Here is a 27,379-nt window from a genome sequence, read left to right as displayed (position 1 = left end):
TTCTGACAGTCTCGGGCAACTGAAATATATTGTGTTAAATCACGATTTTCGGCTATCTCTCCGCTACCCTTCGCAAAAATTGCGGAGTTACTCCGATAAAACAAATCGAACGTTATACGAGTTTAGTTAAAAGTGTGATAAGAGAATTGCGCGATTTATTATTTTTCATCTAATAAGGCAAATTTTACATATCGATAACAGGCTCATTTTCTTAATTTAGACCAGGAAAGTCAACGTTCCCTGGATTGACTTACACGTCAAGAGAAAAGTTACAGTTAAACTCCGCAAATTGAAACGTTATTAAGTCACGCCGCAATGCTGTGGAAATTACGTTAAAAAGATTTCGGCGCTTTACCGCGCGATGGAATAACGCGCAGAATGCATCGTTCCGAAACGCAATATCAACAGTGCAATCAATGTTAATGCATACGTGTACGCATAACTTCCTCCGAAATTCCGCTAATAACGACAGGCATTTTCAAAATTACCACTCGCGCTTGCCGGGGCATTACCGGCGTGCGCTGCATATCGCTTGTACATTTGCGCCGCAACACCGCCCTTTTCTATTTATGTATACATCGCCGTACGGGAATAGCTTTCTGATTCTCACGTGTACGCAATCTGGCGAACCTATTGCAGCTGGAAAGTTTATATTTGTCCGCAATTGGTGCTGCGCTGCGCGCGCGCCCCGTAAACCCGCCTCCACTTGTTTTTTAAACACACACGGACTCTCGCTCGGAAACTAACATCTGCTTTTTATATCGCTTCGGCGATCTCGCGTGATGCATCGTCATTGATTCAAAGTTTCCGAGAGAAGAGGAAATATCGTCACTGCTTATCGTTTCTGGAAAAAAAAAGGAATATCTATAGATCTTACGAAGGAATCGTAAAGCTTGGTGAGTTAGTTGACTGACTAAACTTTCAAAGGTTTTACCGTCGAATCAGTATTTTCTTTGGCACTGCTATATCTCTTTTTTTTCCTCTCCCTCTCTCAAACGTATGGTCCTGATTAAAAGTAGCATTTCCTTTCTCGTGTCAGCCCCAGTCCGGATATAAATGCGCGTAAAGCACATATTGTGGGTATATAGGCGGTTTATTTAGTAAGGAAGATATGAAAATCCGTGCAAGTGACGATTCGGATGCGAATCGAATAAACAGTTTCTCTGGATATGACAGCTTATGCACGCGCACGTGCAACTGCGAACGCGTCCGCGTACGCGTACACGCACAACCGTGTGTAATTGAAACGCCGAGAATGATGTAGAGACATCGCTATATACCGCATACAGGAATAACCGTACTTCAGCAGGGAAAATGATTTTACAAATGTGTCTAACGTATGATAAATAAACAGAGTAGTACGAAACGATAACGGATTAAGTTCATATAATTTTCATAATTTATTTTATAAAACTGTATTATAATCAATTTATTATAATGAATTTATATTATAATAAATTTATTATAATTCACAATTGTTCTGTAATTGTAACAAGTATTTTGAACAGAAATAAAAGTTGACCTTATAAATAAAATTGTAATCCGATAATACCGATAATAATTATACCTTCTTTTCTTCTTAATCATTAAGAAAAATAAATTTCTCTCGTAGTTCTTATAATAAAAGTCCTCAATTAATCTTTTTTCAAGCGCTAATTGCTCGAGGAGACCTTTCTTTTATTACACTGCGAAGTTTGCCTCGGCAAAAGTAGTTCAATATGATGGCGGATCGTGGCTTACGGGACACCGCTATGCGCGTCGAAGTTTCCGCCGCTTATCTGCGGAGGAAAGCGATGCCATGCAACGCGGTTAGCTGCAGACTCGATACGCACATTCAACGACTCCGAACTGCAATTACTAGTAACCATCTTCGCGCGGCGGCCTCGCATAGTTATACCGCCGTTATGCGAAATTTCCGGTTAATCCGACGACTTTCGCGAACGATCGCGGCGGATGTTACACGCCGCGAGAACCTCGCTCAGCCAACAAGATTGAAATTATTGCATTTCGTACGGGGTGCTTTATCGCGATTTACAACGGCGGGTAGTCAAGAGAAAGAGAATTGAATCAGGTGTCGCAATAAAGCGCCACGAGACATTTCATTATTAATACCATAGAGCTATAGATTTACACGGCCTTTACCTGCCTATAGGATATTTATGAGCTTTTATTTTCGAGTCTTATTGACTGCGTCAGTCGAATAGCGTTGTCACTTCTTTGACTCACTATGAAAAAATACTTTACGTTAAATATAATCGCGTAAGATTTATTCTGAGCTTAAAAAATCGATAGATTGTAGATAATGTAGATTTGTTGGAAAATATATAAGTACCGTTGTTTCTGTCAAAACCGTGTGGAGAACCGTTGAATTGAGTGATATTACGAAATCTCGACAGGCGGAAATCCCGAGGAACGATGTTTCGATGATAAATCACACGGTCGCAACCCGGCTGTTGAGCGCGAAATAGCCCGGCATAAAACAGCGTTCGGCAATGATTTTCAGGCACGCTCGCGAAAGCCGTCGCGGTAGCCGTCACGGCCAGATGGATTTATCAAAAGCAAAACATTATATGCGCAACCAGTCCGCCATCAAAACATTTCGATTCGAGATGGATTTAGCCGGCGTTTCACAAGCGAAGTCTAAATCGGGAGCCGATTGACGCACGGCCAAAATTTTACCGATCCGCTTCTGAGTTCCGCGCGGCCCGGTGCGGGGCGCGTCGCGTCGCGTCGCGTCGCGTCGCGTCGCGTCGCGTCGCGTCGCGATACCCTGCGTCGTGATCGATTTTCCGAAGCCGAAAACCTAGTTCTCGTATCGACTATTCTCCCGAGAGAGAGTATTATTCCCGGTAAAGATAGATGGTGAAACTCGGAAGACGAGGGAGAGATGTATACGCCTATACATAGGGCTGTGATGACCATCAGGCATCCTGCCCGAGGCGTATTGCTGTAGTGACACTCTTTCCTCGTCCTTTCTACATTTTATCCAATTTGTCTCGTCATTATCCAACAAATGTTCGATAATTCGATTTGAAGACTATTATTGATATCTGAGAATTTTAGATTGAAAAAGTATTTCAAAAATAACATGATTATCTAAAAAATAAATAGTAACCTAAAATGAAAGAAAAGTACTATTATAGATCACACATCGTCCCCCATATTCGAAGAATTTATTTTAAATTGTTGGAAATTGTTGGACCTTCTACCCGCATGTAATTTATCTCGTATATCTGAAATTTATCGTTTCTAGAATTTTGGTTACGACTATCTCGGTTAAAGTCCTGCTTCTGTACAGGACGTTACAGGAACGACTAGCCCGGTTACGGTCGCTGGCCCGAAGAAATACGACGACCGCATCCGTCGAAAAACGTTGTTAATGTCCCCCATCCTTTATCCCGCCGGCGGTAATTTATGGCGGGCTAATTGAAGCGCGCTTGAGTGTTAATGATGCGGATTTTACATCACACGAAACATTATCGACTACTGAATGGTGGATTTTATCCTCTCTTGAGTTGTGATTAATGTGGAGTGTCATTTAAAATACGGTTTAGCGTTGTTGGAAAGCTCTCAGCTTTGCTGGAAATATTTAACACTTGCACGTGTTAAAAAGCAATCGAAAAAATTTTTCGGAGATGCTCAAGCTCAACGAAAATGGGATTAAAAGCTTAATAAAGTTTATCGAGTTTAGCGAAACATTATTCTTGCTAGAATAAAGAGAAAAGAGAATCCGAGAAAACTATCTTAAAATTGCCTAAAAACCAGACAATCTAAACATAGTGCTGCTGTTACATGCACACGATTTCAGCGAGATTGCCTTCAAGATAAAAGATTCAGAAGCAAGGAGGAAGACAAATAAATAATAGATGGGAAATTACGACGAAGGGAATCGCGGTAAAGCCTGCCAACTTTCCGTAAGACTTATGGATACACTGGTTTCGATACTGGAATACCATCGTCGTACCAGATGTCGGTGCCCAAACGTGAAGTTTCATACTAACAGCGAAAAAGAAAAGCCAAGTAAGAAGCTCAAGACATCTCCTCTTTATCTTAAAGAGAATTTTCAGAGACAATTCGCCTAAAGATACGACGACCACGATTCTATATCCATTATATATGTTTCCATATATCCGTTCGCGGTTACAAAGAGCATGTTCCCATCTTTCAATTTTTGTCCTCTCTCTTTTTGTTATATTTTTAACAATTCTGAGCAGTTTGTTATTACATAATCAGTAACTGCATTATCCGGCACGCAAAATTACGTAATCTCCTTCATGGAATAAAAGATAAAATAATTATTAACCACAAGTTAGGCTTAAAATAATAGACTTATTCCAATATATCTTTGTAAAATGTATTTTCTCTTGAATCAATATTGGTAACCAGCAGAGTTCGTACGAATATTCGTCCTGCCTCGCGTGATGGACCCCGGCTGGAAGTGCAAGTATTACGCGGGGATAAGTTTCTCGCCGTCACGTCGCATGCGCGGGGTTTTTCCGCCGTGCAATTTTAGAGTTAATTAAAACGAAATCCAATTGAAATATTTATGCGGGCGGGGAAAGGATATACAGCGCCGGGGAGGAAAGTGTTTATTACGGCGCGTCGGCCGAGTTCTCTCTACCGTCGCGGTCGTAGGAGAGGCGTGTAAGCCGCGTACGGTATTTGCAAAATTAAAAGTACGAACACGTGTACCACCGCTGGATGAGATTATGCAAACTAAGTTTACATTTAGATGCAAACATAAGGCTTACGCGCCGGCTAAAATGTAAGCTACGTACATTTCGCAGGTGTATATCGTGTCCGTTCGGTGCGCGGGCGCGCGCGCGCGCGCTCGCTGTGAACTACAGCGTCTACATATTATGTATACCGCGCGGACATTACAGTACGTCGTTCGTGATACACGTTGACTTAATCTACCATTAGAATATGAGCGCGGTAAGCGCCGGAAACAACGCTGGTTTCAGCATTTATAATCGTTAATGGATAAGACATGTTTCTGCCACGTTGGACGTTGACGTTTGAATGTTGCGTTGTTTGAGATTAGAAGTGTAATGAGTATATCTTATTCATTTCGCTTAAGATATATTTAGCGCGGTATAAATAGAAATGACAATATATTTCCTGTGCGATGAGATAAAATGAGGTATTACAAAACAGAGGAAAACTGCACATTATTAATATGCTACAGTGTGAGAAAAACAGAATTTCCTCCTTTAAAGAGCTTTTGCATTGCGCGTTGTTATACGTTTTTCGGTAAAAACTAGCTCTACCAGTGCTTTCAATGGGAGATAACAATAGCGACAAAAGAATGAATACGCGCAGCGTTTTATAACTGCGCGCGGCATATCGAAACCGGTAGCGCGTAGCGTGAATAACGTAAACGACGGTAACATTGTAAAACGTCGTTCTATGTGAAACTATTCCGAAGTATTCTCTTTAAGCTGTGCATACCGCATACCCCAAAGGACGGTGTATAGTTTCCCTAGATAAAGCCCTAGATAAAGGGCCATATGTTCGGTACTCGGAGTCGAGTGTATACAAATCCCTGCCCGTGAGCCGCATAAGAATGTAGTAGCTGCTGTCGCGACCAAAAACATCCGGCCAGTTCTGCATATTTCATCTATCCTATCCGTAAATACGACCTTTTCCCCCTGCGCGAGTGAAAACAAAATCAATGACCGCTGTTACACGTCGGGTTTAATAACATCGGTAGTTCTTAGGCTGGCAAATCACAGCTATTCCCTTCTTCTGAAGAATGAGTGTGATTGGCTAGTCTAAGAACTACCGATGTTATTAAACCCGATTAACGGCGCCGTGTAACAGCGGTCAATGTAGAAGGCAAGACTGATAAAGTGATTTTAAATTATCGCTTGATCGTCTGTGTGTAAAAATGTGGGATGACGGTAGACTCTCGAATAGAATCGCGAAAATTGCGGTGATTTTTCAGTGACGAAACCGACAGCTCATGAAGAGTATTCAAAGGTAATTTAGCGGAATTAATGCGATTAATAATACTGATTATGATTTATGTTTAAATTAATTGTTGCGTTGGATATTCTATCATTATCAATTGAATATTTAATAGTAATTAATTTCTCCCCCAACAGAGATCGGTATGAATAGTGTACAAGAGCGTCACAGTTAAAATGTTTAAATAAAAAATTGTGTCGGAAACTCGGATAGATATATGTATAAATAAATTGTCCACGACTCCCTAGTCGTTAAAAAAATGAGTTTTTCACTTTAAGCCGTTATCTGCAGTCACGAAAAAATTATCAAATACCATAAATTGCAGCTTCGCGCAACGATCGCGTCGTAAAAAAAAGAGGTGCGACATGAAAATACAATAAAATCCATAAATTTCGTGTCCGATGGATATTCACGAGAAATATTTATATATCCTCTTTCTTCTTCTAAGATAACGTCAAGTGAGGAAATACTCTTTTCTCATATTTTTCTCTTTCGTAAAATGTTCGCGAATTTCAGGGTCAAAGTTGAGAAAAATATAGATTTTTATTTTTTAAAAAACCAATAAATCTTGTAAAATTTATCAAGAGCGAGGGTATCTTGTATTTCTTGGCTTTTATAAAAATCGGTCATCTTCTAAAACTGCACCCAAGACATGTTTGTCGGAGGAAGCTTTCTTCCTACAATGTCTCAGCCGCACAAACGGCATCGCCGGATTAATCCGCGGAAGGTTAACAGCAACAGCTAAAGTCAGCATCAGCTGCTGTTTCGCTGCAAAGTTTGCTTATGTTGGGCCGTTTGTTCCATCCTCGGAATAACTTCGCGATAAACATTTTCGAAAGATGCCGAGGTGGAAGAATTGGTTGATACGCGTCATAAAACTTTCGATGTACAGTGAAATCCATTTAAATGAGAGCATCCTAAATCTATTCGCGCCTGTTGGTAAAAATCCTTTATGAGGATCTCGCATGTTTCTCTGCCGCGCCAAACGGCATTAAGCTCGGAACAGCATGCAAATGCAATAATTAAAAGCGTATTATCATATTCTAGTCCTTTCATTAATCTTTCGAGAAGCCGGTTCATTTTATTAAACATTAATTTCTTTAGGAGTAGTCTTTTTATATTCCAAATAAAAGGTAACTTTTTTAATTCCTCTTTGTTTATAAGTTTATTATAACAATATAGATTTAATAGAAAATGTGAAAATATTTGAAATAAGATTTTTTTTCTTGAAAGAATTATATTTTAAATTCACATGTGCGTAAATGGAGTTTAAAGTAAAGCTGTTAGGTATATTACCGAAAATAGGAGCTACATAGGATTCATTGTGTGTGATCAAATTACGATTAATTTCAACATTTTTGTGCCCGACTACAAGTATCGAGAAGTAATCAATCATTCTTCGCGAAAACCAAACGAAAACTTTCATGCTTTAATAGAGAAAAAGATTACATCGCTGATGTTTCAGAAAAATATCGAGTATTTTTACTTGTTTATTTAACACAGACTATTACGTCGAATAGCTCCTAACGTTTCTTAATTACAAGAAGATAAACAAATTTTGAAAGAATAATTTATCTTTTGTTCGTACTTATCTGTAATAATTTGCGAAACAAAGAAAAGGACGTTGCAACATTGAAATATGGCACGTGAAATATCGTATTAATGCAATTTCCACGTCAGAGAAATCTGCCGCATATATCCTGCTTATAGGAGAAGCGCGGCAGTGAAAACTCACGAATATTATTTCACACCATTTCATGTCTTTATATTCCTCACAGAATCTTTATATTTTTGAAAAATGTGTATGCTGAAGTTGTTATACTTGTAACATATACATATGTATATAGCTTGAGGAATTTTGAGAAAGGAGAAATAAAAATCATAACATCTTCCTTTCTTCAGAAAAGTTTTATTTAATTGTACATACACTTGTACAGCAGCATTTATGATTTAGTTATACTTTTTTGTTTGCAACGGATAAATGTTTAAAAATGTTTAAAACACCAAGTGACATTTGAATTCAGGCAAGCTAACGCTTCGAAATTGCATAGTGATATCGAATCGATCATGTCTCGCTGCATATGAACAAACACATTTCTCGCGGATCCATTAAACTGCCACGGTGTCTAAATATTGCCAAAAGTCAAACGGTGACCCTCCCCGGATTAATCCATAAGGCATACAGCGTCGGCCGGGCGGTGTGTGTTGCGATGTAACCTTTTAACTTGGAAAATCTTAGCTGGCTGCGTCGCGCTTGGCCTCCCCTCGCAAGCGTCTCGCTTTACACGCTCCGCCGGAAGTGCAATGGGTTCCTACCGCACGAACGGCTCCCGCAAATATTTGGACCAGACGCGCTCTCGGAAGCTGGCTACTCGATCGATTTCGCGACGTCGAGTCGAGGCATGACCTCGGAGCGTATTGTAATATCTTATCCCATCTTTTCTCTTGTTAAAGACGTACGCACTGTTCCTTTTACTATGCAGAGCAAAGAATAGGGCGAGAAAGCAAATAATAACATAATGAACATAATTGATATTTCTCCAGTAATTTATATAACACACTTGCATGTGGAACGTTTACTTAATAGAAGGGATAACTTTTTGATCGAGTTAAATCGTTATCACATAACGTGATAAGTGTCAACACTTTTAAAGTTATGATAAGAAATGTCACGTCACTGAAGGATTGTTCAAATACCTCGCAGCGGTCTTGAATATCCCGCAAAGTTGCGAAGATCTTGAAAATACTAAAAGTTTCGAAGATCTCTTGGAAGATTTAAAAGCTTGGAAGTTGTTGTAGACCTTAGAGGCTTACTGCATTTCCAACGACAGGAACATTCCAAGAGCGTTCGGATAACCTTGAAGATCCGATCAACGATACTATGTGCATTCTTTTCTATTTGGATAAATTCCGCGTGCAGCAAAGCGTAACATACGATACATTTTTACGTTATCGAGAACACGCGTGCGATCGTATACGTCTCTTCGTACCAATTTTTTCGTTTGCGTTACCTATTTTTTCCTCTCTTATTTCATTATTCTCATGCGGTAATGCGATCAGGAAGGCAAACAACGGTAATAACGGTGGTGCAATCGAGAAGAAATAGAACAGCAAGCGCGGCGGAACGCACCGCGCAACTCGCTCGCGAACTTTGTCGTGAGCACAGCGAGCAGAAACGCTACCTTATTGTCCCACGATTTGCATACGAAAGTATCGAGCCGGTACAAATTACGGGCCGGCTAGCGGAGCTTCACTTACGAGAGACGATCGGCCGGCCGCGCGCCAGCGGCGGCACGGCCGGGATAAATTCCGTCGGTTTTCTCCGCCGTGTGTCCGCCTTGTGTCCGGGACAAAGGAAAGAAATGTACGTCTTACTCCCAGGATAGCGGAGGCTGATTGCTCCACTCGGGCATTTTGAGAGTACCGCGCTGCGCCGAGGACAAATTGCGAAACTTCCATCCTCTAATGTCGCGCCGTTGACTCTCCGGGGGTGCCTTACAGCATCCTGCCTCGATCTCCCCCCCCCCCTCGTTCCTGCCTCCCCGCGGACTTGCATATGTACGATGCATCGTGACGCTAAGCGCAAAACACGTTCGCGGATCGCATTCTTCGCGATTATGGCGGTAACAGGGGAAGGAGGAGAGGATTTTCATAGGCGCACACAGCACAGCACGTAGAGATACGTGGATGGTAACTAGTCGTGACTCCCCTTTCGCGAACTGGGTCGTGCCCGTGGAGGAAAACGAGCGTGTCGAATCGCGGGGAAACGCGAGATTCTCTGGGCGCCGTTGATCCCCGATGCTGATTCTCCTCGCGTAACTATCTCGAGCATGCCTCTGTATTCCGTGGGTAATACCGCTTATTGCGCTCTCTGACGTGCAACGATAAACTTATTTTTTTTTAAATAGTACGGATTAATCTTGATTTATAACTATCATTGACGTATTATATCGATTTACACAACTGACTAGTTCACGATTTAATCAGAAATCTCGAGCGATATATTTAAATACAAAGAGGAATTCCTATCCCGTGAATATTGATGCGCATTTAAGAAATATACCGTCTTTTTCTGGTATCGAGAGACGATGGGTCAATTGATTCGAAATGTCAATTAATGTCAAAATAACGAGAGGAAAGTACTGACGCTATCTGGTATATTGAGATATCGTGGTGACCCCGTCGCTAGTCTCCGGTCGATTTTATTCGGCATTCATAGGATCGTCCGAATCGAGCTCGATCGATTCGACGTCGCAACCGCGCCAGCTGCGTATAATTGCTTCTGCCGAGTATCGAGGGATTGGAGACGTCGGGCGGATAAAGGTTTCTTTTTATTCATCGTTACGCTTCCTTTGTTTTCTGTCTGATAACTGTCGTCTCTGAGGAAGAATACGTATGGCTGGCATCCTCCGGTTGCGCTACGAAAACGATTCGTTTCGCCGTTCATAAAGAATGCCGGGATACCTTTTGAAAGGTCGCAAAGTTTATTTTTCATTGCGAGCGCATAGCTTTACATTACGTTACATCCGAAATAATCTCTCAGAGATTCTCTAAAGAATTGCAAAGACTTGTCTTGTTGCATATAATTATATGGCTAAAATCATGACTATTTTTAACAATCATATTTATATTGTATATCGATAAATTATTTAATATGTCACTCTTGTTAAACTTATATTCGGTATTGTATTGACCGTCTTTTAATGTTTTTACGCCATACCTGGTATTCTGCATTTTAATATCACTTTCACAAAAAAGTGTTCGTTCTAACAATTTTTATACATATTTCACAAAAAAATGTACATATAAAAAAACAACTCTGTTGCTCTAAAGCTCCAGTTAGTGCCATTTGAATTTAGCAACTTTCTTGACAAGAATCCACGTCAACAAAGGGGGCTACATTTTCGCAAACCATATCTGTGCACCAAGTCCATTTTCGTCATATAGCGCAGCAAAAAGGACCCGACACAACATCACACTACGTATTACCTGTATTGCGCACACGTGTAACAACGTGTGTATGTGCGGCTGCATGCACATACACTATTGTTACACTGTGACATCCGCGGGATGCCTATCACTTCCATCGTCACGTCACGGTGTAGCCACGTAGCGAAAACAAATGCGTTTGCCAGAATCTCGTTGCGTCTCTTCCTCCGACTCTCTTCTTTCCTTCCCATTTCTCGAACCACGATCTTCTCGCCTTTCTGGTCCCGTTCTCTCTTTCTCTCTCTCTCTCTCTCTCTCTCTTTCTTTCTTTTCTTCTCTTTCTCGCGTCTGCACACATTCAGTAGCGGATGAAAGCTTTCTGAGGCCTTAATATATTTTGCGTCATTCGCAGGAAAACCAAGAAAGCAAATCAAATTTCTAAGAAATGAAAGGACGAATTTTGTAATCTCAAATTTTGGAGTATCTTTTTCCTCGACACATTGCTGCTTTAACAATTGTTTTAACGATTAAATTAAATGTCTCTGAAGTTGTATTCTCGAAGAATTTATGATTTAAGAAGTCTATTATAAAAAAAATTGTTAACAAGTAAATTTTATTTAAGAATTGGTTTATTAAAAAAATCTGTTTCTGCATTATTGATATAATATCCATATTTGTGTGGGTAAACTTATACATGTAATGTGTGTGTATATCGTGTGAGACTTCTGTATATTGTAAGATCCTAAACCGGGTTATCCGCCACTGGTTTCATCCCTTCGTCGAGCGAGTTAGCTCTCGCCGGCATCTCGTAGAAGCGTGCCGCGCCGTCAAAATGCAAATTCCGTCCACGCGGCTCGTTGAATTATTATTTTAAGCCCCGTAACGGCCATTCGCTACGGGAAAATCTCATGAAAATTAATTTATTTTAATGCACTTGGTCCACGTCGCGACTGTAACGGAGAAAGTCGGAGAGCAAGAGAGAGAGAGGAAATGGTGAATGAATGAGAAAGGAGGAGACAAGGGAGACGGAAAGAGGAAAGGGCAAGGAAAAAGAGCCGATGCGTCGGGCGCAGACACCAAATTAACGTTCGACTCATGCTTCTTTCAGCACACTCCGCCGCGGAATTGAGAATTCTGGATTCTGGAGCCGGTCTCGGCTTAGACGAGAAGGATTTCCGCCGAGATTTTCTCTGTACATCCTCCGTCAGCCATCCTCGCCAACCGGCGTCCCCTCAGCCTCCGCTTCCGTTATGAAGACGTTCGCGCATCGTCACTTCACCGACTTCCTGGTGAGATGTTCGAATTTTTTAAAGCTTCGCTGCGCCGCGCGCGCGCTGCTAGCCAAATCTATTCTTTGTATTATCGTTTAATAACAAATATTTGCCGTACTATTCTCGCGCGGATAAAGTAAGCTTCGTAGGATTGATTCTATTTTATTTGCAAATAAAATCTAGGATTACCGTGCATCATCGGCGGTATATTCACCCTCATTCACGTCGCTTTCACACGAAATTCCGCTAACTCTCATCAGGATTGAAATGTATTTAACAATATGATTCGCGTAATATTGCAACACGTTCAAATAACTTTTTATTACGGCAGAAAAAACACGAACAGTTGACTGACAGTCGGCGAATTTGAATGGCACGGTAATGGTGCCAATTCAACTCTAATTGAAACACTTGCAATCAATAAATTACAAATACAGTAACGGCATCATTCGGATTGAAATAGCAGGATGAAGAGCACTGATAGTAAATTGAAAGTATATTTCTCGTATTTGGGTTATATCTATTATGATAACATTTATTTCTTCATTTCGTTTGTACTACTTCAATTTAATTACTTTTTAAGTTACGATTTGCAACTTACTCGGTTAATTTTACGCCGCGGCAGAATACCGTCTTATCGATCGTAACTTCCAAACTTTCAGGCTTTCAACTTTTATCTTCGCTACAACGTATTCATTCAGCATGTTGCTACAAAAAAGCGTTGATAAAGAATTTCGTTAATTAAACACCATTATAAACGTGCCTTTGTTTCTCGTAATACTTATCTGATAATAATAGCCATTCTGATAATAATATTACCCTATAGAAAAACTTTATAGAAGGCAACCTTAAACGCATGAATATTAAAAGATCAACAATAAATAATTGCATAATAATAAACGATAAGATCAAAATTTTGGGAACAAATTACATTAGATTTAACAAATTTTATAGAATAAGTGTTTAATTGCTAAGTTTAGAATGAAAACTAATAGCTAACGATTGATAACGTTTCACGTATAAAGGAAATCATCGAATTTGACACTTTTATGCGAAATGTCGATAGTACTCTTTATACCGCGCCAAACGTAGGGGTCTAAAGGGTTAGATCTGAAGACGACTTTTCGTGCCGTCGATATGAAGCGAAAGGAAGCATATAAACGGTGTCGAGAATCTTCTCAGCATTTGATGCCACGTTAATTCCGTCTCGAGTTCTCGATCCTCCTAGCCTTTTCTCAAGCAATTCCTCAGTACATGATGCCTCCTCCCTGACGAAGAAGAACGTTGTATAGAGGGTGTTCACAATTACCGTCCTTGATTTTAATGACAACTTTTTTTACATTAAAATTTTTTCTTTTTTTGATTAAAAAATGTCGAGGCAGATTATTTATCGTAATTTTTTAAATTTCCAATATCTTTATAACTAAATTATGAACAAGAAATATTTTTTTTAATTTTCTTGAAATAAACTGAGAAGTAGGATTTTATATGAAATTTAGTTGAGACGAAAATTTCTGATTTTGTGAGATCGACGCTACGAGTTAGCTAAAGAGCTTGTCATTAAAGTTAAGATCGACGGTTTTAGGACACCGCGTACAGCGCATCGCAGATAGACATGCACGGTCTGCGTGCATGACAGATCCCGCGGTTCGCATGGAGAACTTTACGGGACGATAATGGACAGATTTATGAGACTGTTTATCGATCCTCGAATAAATCCAATTTTCATAGCCGCGACGGGGAGGCGAGGATTTCGTCCGCGGGACATCGTAAAGCTCGTGGAAAGGCGAGAGAGCAAAAAGTTGCCGAGAAGTTAACTTCCGTCCGTCCGTCGTGTCGGTACAAACCTGAATTTATCACGTCAATTTTCGAGTCGCCATGAATGATTTTCGTCTTACCTCCTAGATCGTCTTACCTCCTAGATTCAAAATTGCATGCAGGTGTTTGAGGAATCAGGGAAGGGGGGAGGGTCGAAAAGAGTCTGACAGCAATTGACAGGATAAATAACTTACAAAGAAATATTGGTATAAATTCATGTATTTTATTATTTCGCAATACAAAATGAAATCAGATGAGAAACGTGTGTTAGAAGTTAGAATACAAAAATACGTGAGAAGATTAGAGCGCTTTAGATTAGATATTAAATTTTATGATACGCAAATAACTATCACAATCGCTCGCAACTCGTTGATTAATCGCGAGGATAAAGTACGGAAAGGCATGGCGACAAAAACGCGGAAATCCCTCGCGACAAGGCCACTTCGGTCGGATCTTCATTTTCGCGAACTCAGGCTTTAACTTTCGGACTTGAGGCTTTTTCATGGTTTAAGGACAAGCCGAGGAGCCCTCCTTGCTCGTCCCTCAAATCCTTTCATAAAGAATATCCATCTTTCCAACTCACGTCCAAGAGCACTTGCTCTCCCCCCCTGTCTTTTTCGCTTCCCCGTTTCTTTGTCCTCATCCTCCCACTCCTCCACGTGTCTCCATCTCGACATTTCTCCCTATCGCTTCCGCGTATCTCCAGTTTTTTTTTTTGCACCCGTCGTGTTTCGTTATTTTGCATTTTTATACGGATGCGTGTAACCGACAAAGCGCGCGAGTCGCGTTGGATCCGAGTTCTTCCCTTCAAGAGTGTTCGCGTCGAGTTCGAGTATCCTCGACAGACTGACGCAAGCGTATAGTCTTTCCAGTACTCGAAATTGTTCGGCTATCGAACAGTTTTAGCCAATCGAATCTTACGGCACCGAAAACTCGCGGTCGAATTGAAAAGCTGACGCTAGCATGTCCGTATTGCGGCGAGGTAGAAACTATTTTTTAACAATTTCAGCTCTCTTAGCCTGGGGGGAAAAAAAAATACGCGCGTTAAGGGATTAAAAACGCATCGGGCGCAGTCGCGCGTGCTCGAAAGTTGATCGAGATTATCGAGAGTATTCAAACCGGAGGGGGCGCACTCGATTTCGGCCGGTGCCGGGGGTTTCCGACCGAGACCGAACAATCGTGGCACTCGAGAATTTCCGGTGCCCGCGCGTCCGCCCTCTCTCCCGCCCACCCTCCTGGAAATGCTATGGGGGGGTTTTTTATTTCGCGCTCTTGCGTTTTCGGTCGACCTCGCGCTCGGAAGGGCGCCGCTCGCTCTCTCGAGGAATCGGATAGCTGCTCGGGGAACCACGAGGCCTGACGGTCGATGAATAAAGGAGACGCCATTTAAATTGTAAATGACCGCGATATCCGCGTGGAGGCAAACCTTCAATTAGGGCCCCGCACGCGGAGGAGGTACACGTACCCTCGCACGGCTCGCAGCGCCAGCATTACCGCGTGAGATGTGCCAGATAGATAGACGGACAGTTTGTTGCGATTTAGGCGAAACGACGTGTAAACTTGTCGAACGCAATAATGCGGCGATAACGCAACGATTGCATCAATCGCGCCTTCCATCTCGCTCTCGCTTTCTTCTTCTTCTTCAGTAAACCGATCGTCGAGACATCGACGATTTCTCTTCCATTTCTACCAAAATTTTTTTTACAAAGAGAATTCCGTCTCGCTACACGTTTTTAGTAATCTTGACTGAGCTGCTGGACCGCGAAGACCGCCGTATTAACATCTAGCACGCATGAAAGAGATGTTCTGTATTTCCCTATCGTGGCTTTGTGTATATGAATTCTCGACGACCAGCAGCCTTCGGTCGAAGATCTTTCGCGGCAACGGCGTCCGTTTAATCTCGACTTAATCCTCGATGTCAGCCGTGTCTGCTGCTTTGGCAAGTATTTGCGAGAGAGAGAGAGAGAGAGAGAGAGAGCGAGAGAGAAAGAAAGAGAGTCGCCCTGTATAAAAGAGGAACGCGCGTTTACCTAGATTCCGGGCAAAACGCTCAGGCAAGGTTGTCCGCTGACGCGCGGAAAAACGGGCACGGAGAAAGCGTGTGTATAGGGTGGCGGTTGGGAACGATGTTCGCGAGTACTTGAATGTCTCATTTCGCGGAGGGGTTGGGGGTTGGGGGGAGAGCAGAATGGTGGCGTCGCGCCGGAACTTTATAAAGCGCGTCTTTGCATGTTTCACTCCGGGCACGCACGCTTTTATCGTCTCTACAACGCCGCCGGTAGCGAGCGGCACGATAACACGATCCAATTCGTCGTGACGACGCGACAACGTGTACGTGTGTACGCGTGTGCGTGTGTGTGGGATGTGTTATGTGCATGCATATACATGGGCATACGCGCGTGCACGCATACACGCGTCATGCATGCATGCATGCATACCGGAAGAGCGTGCGGGCGTCCCGCGCGCGCGGCAGAACGATCGATCGCAAAAGTTACGTAATGAGTCTCCGCGTGTGCTAACTCTTGCCCGGAGACCGCCAAAATCTAGGTTATCAAGTTTTCGTCGGCAACCCACGTCGACACGCTCGATCAGGGCCGCAGCTACCTTCACCGAGAGATGAGTAAACGTTGAAAGCAAAGCGTTAAAAAAATAAAGTACTATCCACTTGATCTCTTAACGCGTGAAAAAAAATTCTTGTTCACAAAAAATATATATATTTTTATTCTCGGGGAAAACGATGGATTCGATACTTGAAAAGTTTCCCCTTGTTTTTTCTTCCCCTGCGAATCTAAGCGCAATGAAATTAATGCTTCCAGTTAGAAAAATTCTCTGGCACCGGTCCGCAACGGTATAGTTCAATTGAACGACATCGTCGCCGAAAACGGCGACAAATCGAATAAAATTTCTTAATTCGCTCCCACCCCTCGGAATATTCGTGCGCGCGCGCGCGGCGCCAATTAAATTTCAGCATGGTAATTCAGGCGGGTGCACCGCCGGGGGAGATCCCGAAGATGACGCATCTCTCTGCGTCAGCGCGGCGGCGGCGTCGGCGGCGGCGGCCCGCTCCTCTCCGCTTCTCTCCGGCCCAGAAATGGCTTGGGTTCGATTAGCGCAACTGGGCAACCAACTTTGAAAATCCGTCGGGTGCGATAACTTTTCTCTCCTCTTCTCGAGCACGCGCGGCCGAAACTTCTCTCGTTTCCCTTTTTTCTCTCCCGTTTCTTTCCCGCGTCGTGCATTAGAGTAATCACGGCGAGGAGAGGCGTAACGTCGCGGCAAGCGAGACGGCTCTTTCTCTCTTAAAGCTCGGCTTATCGAATAACGGAGAAGTCGATGCGGTTATCCGAAACGTTTGCACGCGGTAGCCTCGCGGCAGCGAGGCTGTCGGTGGCATTTAATAATTCGTTCACGGCGATATACAGGTCGCAATCGGTCCTTCGAATCGCAGGGCGGGTTGAAAATTTTTGGCGGATTCATATTTCGCTCGCGTAATTTTTGAAAAGTTCAGCGAATATCCGGTGTTACAATATATCGCATCTGCATTTATATGAAAATAAATGGAAGTAGTTATTACACTGGAAATTAAAGACAAAAAATGTTTAATATTCATAAGGAGAGCAATGCATACACGTGTGGGGGTGGGTGTGAGAGAAACATTTGCGTCAAAGAGATTTTTTACACAATTTTTCCGCGACATTTCTACATTTAATTTAACATACAATTACGTAATTATTATGATGGGCGCTCAAATGATATTTCATTATTTCGAAACTGCAGAACTTTCATTTTGGATACGCAATGAGATGTGGTTTATGTAAATCAAACGTTCCATGAATACGGGACTGATATATATCGTATATTATTCTCTTACCGCATTATAAATTAATTTACATAATAATATGCCATGCGATTCTGTTCAAAATTCGCCCTAGCTATTTTTTCCTTCGAAAAACCGTCGCCACGTGTTCAATTACGGTATTACGGTATTACGGTATTACGATTTCGGACGAGCGCGATGTACCGAGATGAAATGTGCGCGGGCGCTATATATACGCTCCGCGTTTTATTATTACGTGTATATCCAAGTGTCTCATTATAAGCCATGAATAATGTAGCGCTTGGAAATACATCGCCAAATGGAATCGCCCGAATTTCCGGGGCAGAATAAAACACGTCGTATCCATGCTAATCGGCGTATTGCATTTTGCCGGTCAATTGCACCGACTAGACTAGCAGTTCAATTTAACGACGGCCGGGCAGCAAGAGACGACAGTGATAATATCCACGTCTCGTAATCGGGAACAACTGCCGGAACATATGCGTCACGCACGGTGCCGATTAAATTGCGCGTCCTCTAAACGGTCGTAACGAGCGGTGTACAGCCCGCCGCGCATTCCCACGGGAATGTTTTCATTCATCGCCGATCGGCCGGAGGGATAGCGATCCTCTTTGATTCATATCGCGCGCGGCGGCGCGACGATAAGATCCGTAAATGAAAGCGCGCTAAACCGCGAAGGGATTGCCGTGGCACGTCTGTTATCGCCGAGAGCGAGTCGTAAACTTCCACAATCGTACTGGGAACTCGAGGATGCGATTCGCACGATTCTCGTGAGCGGAGAGAAGCGCCCGACTATACCGGTCAAAGAAACAAATCTCTTGGCATTCGATCTCGTTGCGGTTGATATGCATTTCTACGTGCGCAAAGCGGTAGATATAGAGTTACGAGATAACCGTAGTATTCTCGTGCCCCGTATAGAATCGGACAGTTAATTTTATAATTACGTACATACTTGTAGTTTCAATTAGTTTGCGTTTCACATTTTATTACATTGATATAAACGCGAACTACGCAGACCGCATACCACATATTCAAAATTTCTACACTTGTTCGTGGGAGGGAAAGCGTCGAAATATCGCGTCTTGATGAATTTTGTATATACCTAGCTCGTTCAGGCGGTTCTAGGAAAACTTATGTCTTGTGGTTTAACTATTTAATGTTATACACCTCCCTTACATTTACATAATGTTCAGTATGCAAAATACTATTTGATATTTTCACGCCAGTAAAGCGAAATTTTATACTGCAACGGAGGTAATTTAATTCACTGGAACGAAAGAAAATAGTAACTTGGTGCTCATAAATTACAAAATTTTTAGTCGCAACATTCTCTCTCCTTCTCTTCCCCCCCCCCTCTCTCTTTGCGAGAAGAGGAAATCTGTAATATCCTAGTTAACATTCGGTTGATAGAGGTAATATCTGACGTGAGTTCGTATTCAAGAGAGTTTGCGTTAAAAGCGCGTATTTTATAGTGCTCCTAATGTACAGCCGGAAAGATGGATGCGGTTGTCGGAAATTCCGAGGAAAACTGTTCCGAACCCCACTGACTTTTAATTCCATTTCCCCCGCAAACATCTTCTGTTTCCAACAAACAACTGAATAATCGATAGTTACCGCGGCCCCTGCTCCGACGGATGTTGAATTTTAATAACAGCGGTTCTCTCAAATCCAGCGAATGAATAGGCATCAGGACTCTTTGTCGAGTGAATAGTATTGTAAAGACAGTCGACACGCACAGGCGGGAGAAAGGGATTCTCCTAGCCGTCGCGCGGTGATACGACGAGGCGAAATCGGCGTTGTCAGGCGTCAGGAAAATCGAGAAAGTCAGGGGATATCAGGGCGAGCCCGAAAAATTTCGCGAGACTTTCGCAAGTTGGATGGGGAAGAAAAATTGACAGCAATAGAATGACAATATCGGCTTTAATATTATTCGAATCATTACACTGAGAGAGAACATTACGTCTGTATTTAAAAGAGCATAACGATAGAAACAATGGCTCTTTTCATCGGTCGCTATACATCTCGGTTGCTTCATTTTTCCTTCTTTCTTTATTTCAATTTTGGCACGCCCTTCGCGAGATGTTGCGATTGCACTTAAAACCTTACCTCGCGCGTATGATTGGAGTTCGGAAAAATTAGAGAAACTCGAGAAAATCTTCCAATTGTAGCAACTTCGGCGGAGCGATACGCCACGCGACACCCGTTAGACTATCGCCGAGGAGAATGACATAAGACATCCCCGTTCTGACTCGGGCGCCATATGACCGTCTCTGTCGCAAGCTCCGTCCCCGCTCCGGGTACAAGAGGGTGAAGGGAGGGGGGGCCTTCCTTCTGGCCCCCTCTTACACCCGCGCTGCTATCCTCTACATTCTACTACCGTCATTCCTTGCCTTCTCGTCTCACCGGTCTGCCACCTACCACCACCCCCGCATCCCCACCACGCCGGCATCGGCGCACAACCACCACCGCAACCATCACCACCACTATCGCGCTCTCCGACCAACACATCGTCACCATCGCCGGCCCGAGAGAGCCGTTGCTGGAAGCGAGACGCGACGATGAAGGAGAAGAAAGAAGTTCAGAACGAAAGAGAGACGGAGCGAGGCGGGGGAGATTACGTGGGAAGGAGAAAAAGAGGGGACAAAGAAGCCAAGAGTAACCCGAGGAGAGATGAGCAAGATGGAGGAACAAGGAGGCCACGTATGAGGACGGAATGATGAGGAGACGAAAGGAGAGAGACGGAGAGGGAGACCGAGAAAGAGAGAGAGAGATAGAGAGAGAGAGAGAGAGAGAGCGAGGGAGGGGGGCAACCAGGCACAAGCATAGCGTAGCATGGGCACAGCATATCCATAGACATATACACTGTGTCTATGGGCATATCGACGAGATCCGACAGCGGCCGAGCGCCACCGAACACGGCCGACTCGGACCCTGCGCGCTCAACCCAAACCCGAGAAAGCATAGTTGCATTTAAACTGCCATCCTACTCAGGAGGTCTCTCTCTTCCTGAGTCCCGAGCGACCTCGGGGACGAAATACGTACGTTACGGGTACGTAAGTCGCCGCGCACCCCGGTGTGTGTTAACCGTTTTACGTTGCGTCCGTGCTCCGTTTTTCATGTAACAAAAAAAAAAAGAAAGGGGAAAGGAGGAGAGTCAGGACCCAGAACGCGCGCGGTCCCGGCGGAGCAAGAGCGGTCCGGGGGTTGACCCGGTCGCGCACAGGACACCCGGTTCAGTCTGACGTCAGGAGCGCTTTAACTTGTTGGATTCGACGCGAGTGCGACGCGAAAGTGAGCCGGTCCGTGAACGGCTACGACCCGATTCAACCTCGGGGATCGTGGTGAAGGTGCTGGACAGGACAGGACGGACGGACGGACGTACGGATGATGCCCCCCTCGCTTTCGGACCTGTCGCGACGGTGGGGACAGGGGAGGAAGGGGGCACTCGCTTTCCGGTACCGCGACGCGGTCACCTTGTCACGCGTTTTCCGCTGGTTCCGTCGCCGGTTCACGTCGGTTCGCCTCGTCATCCGCTTTGTCGGCACTACTGTCACCGTCACTGCGCGCTCGGTTCGGTCGTTCCCCCGCGCGTTCCCCGTGCGACGGACTCCCCCGGGTTCCTCGCTTCGCTTCGTGACGCTGTCGCTGTCGCCTCGGTCACTGACAGCCAGCTGCGATCTTCCCCGCGGTGTTAACGCGAGATCTCTCGCACTCGTGTAAAAAAAAAAAAAATAGAGCTAGACGGTGTAGCAATGATTCTGAGGCGAATAGTACATGTATTTCTTCATTTATTAGCTCCGTTTTCATCCCCTTTTTTGGCACTAGACCCACTTCTTTATAGTTTGCGTTTCTGTTTAATTACGTCATCCGCGAAGAAGGAAAAAAGTGAGCTTTTGAAACGCGGCTTCGTATTGTTAATGTTGAACCGCGGTATCTGCAAGTGTGTAATTCTCTGATGACGTGTGCGAGCACAGTTTTTCTGGAGTACGAACGTATAATAACTTTAATGGACACTGTACACGTTTGTCACGCAGGAACGTATCTCGTTTTTCGACGAAACAAAACCCGCCTGTGCTTACGCGGATGCCAGTTATTTGTCAGTATCTTTAATCATCGTAAATTATCATTGACGACAATGAGACGGCGCGCGGCGGACAGAGATATGGAGTTAGCTCGACTTGCACAGCCGCTGGCTGTTGCACGCACACACAAGCGATGTTCTTAAATCGTTTCAAATACCGATAATTGTTCGCCGACATTGTTCGAGAACATTGATCCGGCTCTAACTCTCTTTCTCTCTCTCTCTCTCTCTCTCTGATCGTTTGGAAGATTTCGTGCGCGTCGATTTCGTGATGCTATACTGTCAGAAATTCTGTGATTTGAAACTCCCGTGTTATCGCGCCAATAGAGTATCAGCCCTTGTCACTTCGGAATGAATACATGATTAAGCTTGAACCAGCGAGCCAAAGTTCGGTCTGTATCTGTGTTCTCGAATCCGGGACTAGATCCGGAACTCGCGGAGGGCATTCGTGCCTGTGCGGGGAAGTTTCCAGCGAGTCCATTCGAGGACGATGACGAGTGTTCCGCATTTTTGACGCGTAACGTAACGCAGGCCGATAGCGAGATTCGCGATAGCAAACGAGAGAAGTTACACGCGACGCGATTTATCTTCAGATCTTGAAACGCAACGGCAAATACATACACCAGTCATTATCTTCTAAAGAGAAGAGTCTTACATGTTTCGGCTGATCGAAAAACGATGTATTTATCTCCCACATTAATTTCGAATAAAATTTTAGAAGGAAAGTTTCGAAGATTCAGATAATAGATTGATATTTAATTACATGGGATTGTTGTAGTATATGTAATGGAATTTTTTGAGTGTGCATCTCTCTCTCGCGGCGATTTCTCTTGTCAGTAAATTACTCTCCGCGCTCGAACGCTTGTGCCAAAATATGCAACACGCTGTCACCGTACTGCGACGCGTGCAGCGAAAATATTTGCCTACCGAAATATTTGGACCTGTCGGAGCGATCGCGACGTGCACGCCAGCCAGTAATCCAGAGCGCTCTATGCTCTGGTGCAGTGGCACTCGAAATGCCGAGTATATATCTAATATTAATATACTAGAGGCCTGTTAGCGAGGAATATTCGTCATCATCACTCGGCGGCGTTAATCAATAAGATTTGCCCGTGGATAGATCGCGTACGAAAGCGCGGAAAATCCCGTCCGACCGGTGACACGTCCTCAAATTTCATTTCTGACGGGGGCCGCCCAACAATAATTGTCAATCGCCACGTCCAAAATCAACCTGGTGGTAGTATCGACGAGAGATCCCCGCGTGTTACGTCTCTCGCAGAGACACGTATAGCGCGACACGCTCTCGTGGGGCTATACGATCTTCCCAAAATTTTTTCGCCCGGCGATTAATCACCCGGCCGGTTAACGTAATCAATCTCGATGTCAATGCGATTTCGCGTCTCTCGTCGTTTTTTTTTCTTCTCTCCGTTAGCTGTGTGTTAACGTCACCGGGTGAGAGTGTGCGCCCGTGTGGTGGAGGATGTTCTGGGAAATTCGTTTCGCGAAAGAGAATAGCCCGACCGGTGCCAGCGACTTCGGATCGAAGTTTGGAAACGCTTTGTTCCCGCTGAAAAAGGTGTTTGAAAGAGGGTTGCGCGGATCGATATATCGGCTTGACTCATCCCCTCTTCCCATACCCCCCCCCCCTCTCTCTCTCTCTCTCTCTGCCCCCGGGATGATGTTCCTGCTAGATATCGGCGTGAACAAATATACGCTACGCGACGAGTATTCATTAATAACACGCAATTCTCGTTCAAGTGAGATTTTTGCACGAGGCGAATTATTTTTCGATCGTTAAGGTCAAATTTTCAGGGATTGTTAAAATAAAAAGAGTAGGAATTAATGCCCGATCGATTAAATCGACAGATGGAAAAATCTCGGTAGGTGGTAATTAAATCGTCGCGCATTTTAACCGTGGGATCCCACGCGTAATTGAATTATTTAACGACGCGCTAATACGGCTCTTGTGCGTATCGTGTCGTACTTTGCATGTCAAATCGCGAATTTGTAATTAACGTAATGAAACGTGAAGCTAAGGAAGAAGTGTCGGGGAGAGAAACTAATGAATAGTGATTAGGAGCCTAACGTAAATTCACCTGCGACCCGGCGAAACAATCGGGCTCTCTGTGTCGTGGAAATTAAGCAAGATTTCCCAACGGCGCGTGGAAAACGCCGTTCCGAGTGAATCAGCGTGATGCAACGTTTCGTAACTGCGGAGTCTACCGCGGGGCTTTCGCGAAATTATCCTCGCCGCGCTCGTTTGTATCTCGTGTTATCGAATTACCGCCGTAATCCCTTTGACACTCTCGCACCAAAAATTTCCGTGCCCCTCCCCCCTTCCTCTCTCACTCTCTCTCTATCTCTCTTTCGCGAAGCACCGTCGCGGCTCCGTTGGCGAAGTAAAGCGTTGCCGATGTAACGCCGCCCGCCGTTACTTGTTGCGTCTAAAACTTCACGAACCGAAATCTCCCTCCTGCGCCTCGTAAATTTGCAATAACCCGCGGAATTAGCGAGTGTCCCACGTCGATGTCGCGCGATACCGGCCGTAATTGCGCGCGCGAAACTCGCCGGGATTAGACTACGGCGCTACTAATTGATGCGCGCATCAATTCCCGGGCAAAAACACGGTCGCGGCACTTTGCACTAAACATCAGAACATAGTTAGACATATTGGAGCGAGCGGGAGTAATTTACGGTGCACGCGACGAGTGGTTAAATTTCGTGTTGTAATCAACCTCGATTTACTTACAGCGCGAATATCCGGGCATCGAGCAGTTTTCCCGGAGCATTTTTGCCGAGCTACTCGCGGCTCCACTTTCTTGAATATTTTCGTGCACGGTTTTCTTTTGATAATACAACTTTCCCGATAATGGATGGGATACCGAGGCTTTGAAATGAGGACGAGTAATATTATTCTAGGAATTGTAGAGGGAAGTAGAGGGAAGGAAACGCTATGCGTATACAAATGTACGACACTCATCCTCGCGGACCGGTGATGTGGCATGGGTTGTCCTCGTTCTAGATTTATTATTGCTGTAACAAACGGCTGTGCTTTCCCTTTGAGGTCTTTATTATCAAGTAAGAAAAGCACTTGAAGACACGGTTATTGAAACTTGCGACGAGCCGATGGGAACAAATTTACTGAATTACTTTCAGGCACAAAATGCCCTTTGAAGTTTAAATCCTCTTTATTTCGGACGGGAAAGAAGCTTACAGAAATTTATATACATCAAGCTGCTAATTACAACAACGGCGACATTTGTTCAACGTGGCTCTTAGCGTCTCCCATTGAGAAACTGTGTGCTCTCGTTTCTCTTTTTCCTCTGTAATCGTAATCGCAGGTCTCCCAAAAAATTTCTATTATCCCCCGTCGCGATTCCTCGTCGAAAGTTCCGCCGCGATTATCGCGCGCGGCTACTCCTTTCGTCCACTCATTGCGTCATCCGGTGTTAACGGAAGTGTAACGTCAACCTATACCATTATAAGCGTAATTATTTGCAAAAGCGTGCGCACGGTGACGGCGCCTATCTCGCCGGTCGCGGCATGGCATATCGAGATCGTTGCGCAACATCCGACGTTCGGGTACACGCGAGAGCGAGCGGTAACGCGCTTTTCGCGCGGCGCGGCGCAGCGCGTACATGCGCCGGCATGTAGTTCGTCTCCGGCAATCGATAGACCTGAGTGACCGAGGAAATTCGCGAACCGAACCGAAATTTCCATCCACGTCGGAAGCGTCGCGATGTTTGCTGCCGGAGGAGGAAGCCGGTCTATCGATCCCGCCTCGACCCAAAAAGGTAAGTAGGCGAGCGCGCCATGGTTACCATTATCTTTAAATCGCGCCTCCGACTTTTAATTTGTCGCGATAAGTCCTGGGTTACACGTACGGGCTATACGCGGCGACAAAAGTGGCGACGTTCAACGAAATCGAGGTGAAAAGTCTGTACAAGTAGGGGGGGGGGGCCTATTATCTCTCAATTATAAATCACCCGAGCATTCCAGTGACAATGTCTATATGCACAATTTCCGTTCGATTTTCACTCGCGAAGTATGCGCGATATCGCCATCTATTTATTTCAGATACAATTCCGCATTTCGGAGATTTGAATTCGGGTCAATGCAAAAGGTTTATGTTGCTATGCAACAGAGTCATTCGGATGCCCGGGGAACGCGAGAGGGCATTTTGGAAAAGATTTGCATGAGGATGGAAGGGAGTAGCGCGGCTCGCGAATTGAATTGGATTAAATTGAATTTGTTTCCGGAAAAAAAAAAGGAAGATTTAAGGCGTTGAACGCAGAGTCCTGGCGGGCCCTTGGAATTAATGCAAATTAACCGCCGCGCGCACGCGGCCGCGACGTCCCGAAAAATACACGCTAAAGGCTTGTGCACACCGTATACAATACTCGTACGACCGCACGAGTGCGACTGCAGCCTAATTAACGCAGTTGCACTCTGTGGCACATTCCGCATGAAGAACACGTGTTACACCATTAATTATTAATTAGCGCCGCAATATGGAAATTATAATACCGTAACGCACATACATTATAATAATTAAAGCGTGCGATTTGTTGCTTGCTGGTTGAATCTTAAGTTACGCTTAACCGCCGAACGCCGGAGCGAATTCCGGAGTTGTATCCTCGAAAAGTATCGCGGCCACGTGAATTATTGAGTGAGGAAAAACGTTATTTGCGGTAAATTACATTCTAAGCACGATGCAGGCCGAAGATTAAAATCCAGGTAAAAGCTGCGTTCCACCTTTATGAGCGTTGTTTATGCCGGCATAACTTTCCCGGGGTGTGCAACGTGCATAAATATCTCTGTTAAACTCAGGTTGCAAGATTAAAAACTTTTTCCCTTCCGCGCCGCCGGGCGGCCGCATAAAATTCTAGCAAATTTACAATTAAATTTCACAACTGTGATAATAAAGTAAACAACCGCCACCTTTGCATGCAAATTGGGGAACGCAGTTTTACGTGAGAGAGAGAAAAAAGCGCGATCATCAGCGCGCACCATCGGGACGTACCCGTTTGCGCGATTGTCAGCGATAGAAGGAAAAAAATCTCCCGGGACGTCTCCAAGAATACTCGCAGGAGAGATCGATCTTTCGCCGTTCGGGATTATTTTGCAGCGCGCGCGGCCGCGCGAGCGCGTTGTCAGCTGCCGCGCAGCCGTTCGTAAAATAATAATTTCTCGAGATAAGGAAGGGAGGGAAAAGAGAGAAAATAGTCGCAGCCAGATCGATCTCTCTCTCTCTCTCTCTCTCTCTCCCTCCGCTGCTGCGCCGAGAGACTATTTCGCGTGGCGGGCGCCGCTATCAGCTGCGTGCGCGAAATGTGGCAGGAATTCGAATCCACTGGTTCCCTTCGTGCTTCCTGCTCGCGGTCGGTCCACGAGTTACGACCAGCCAGCCGTTGCTTGCAGGGCCGCGAAACGAGAAGCGACAGCACCCCACGGGAAATTGTATCGACGCGC

The 27,379-nt window shown here is 44.5% G+C and overlaps 1 protein-coding gene across 16 annotated transcripts in view; it reads left to right on the top strand.

The window, feature by feature from the left end:
* LOC139775650 (uncharacterized) overlaps positions 1–27,379 on the top strand; it is a 131,255-nt gene that overhangs the window by 69,912 nt on the left and 33,964 nt on the right. For 10 of the 16 annotated variants that reach the window (XR_011718898.1, XR_011718897.1, XR_011718893.1 and 7 more), the window contains one exon: positions 12,008–12,188. The exons of 3 other annotated variants lie outside the window; for them this stretch is intronic. Coding sequence is in view for 4 of the 13 variants with exons in the window: in XM_071711839.1 (XP_071567940.1) it covers positions 12,008–12,188 (181 nt within the window). In the remaining 9 variants the exon portion in view is untranslated. 3 more of the 16 variants (XR_011718903.1, XR_011718902.1, XR_011718901.1) reach the window with 3 other exon arrangements.

Source organism: Temnothorax nylanderi, unplaced genomic scaffold (genome assembly GCF_030848795.1).
Source record: "Temnothorax nylanderi isolate EJ_2023f unplaced genomic scaffold, tnyl_v1.0 TNYL_tig0005_pilon, whole genome shotgun sequence".
NCBI classification, from domain to species: Eukaryota; Metazoa; Arthropoda; class Insecta; order Hymenoptera; family Formicidae; genus Temnothorax; species Temnothorax nylanderi.
This window is presented reverse-complemented; position numbering and strand designations above follow the sequence as displayed.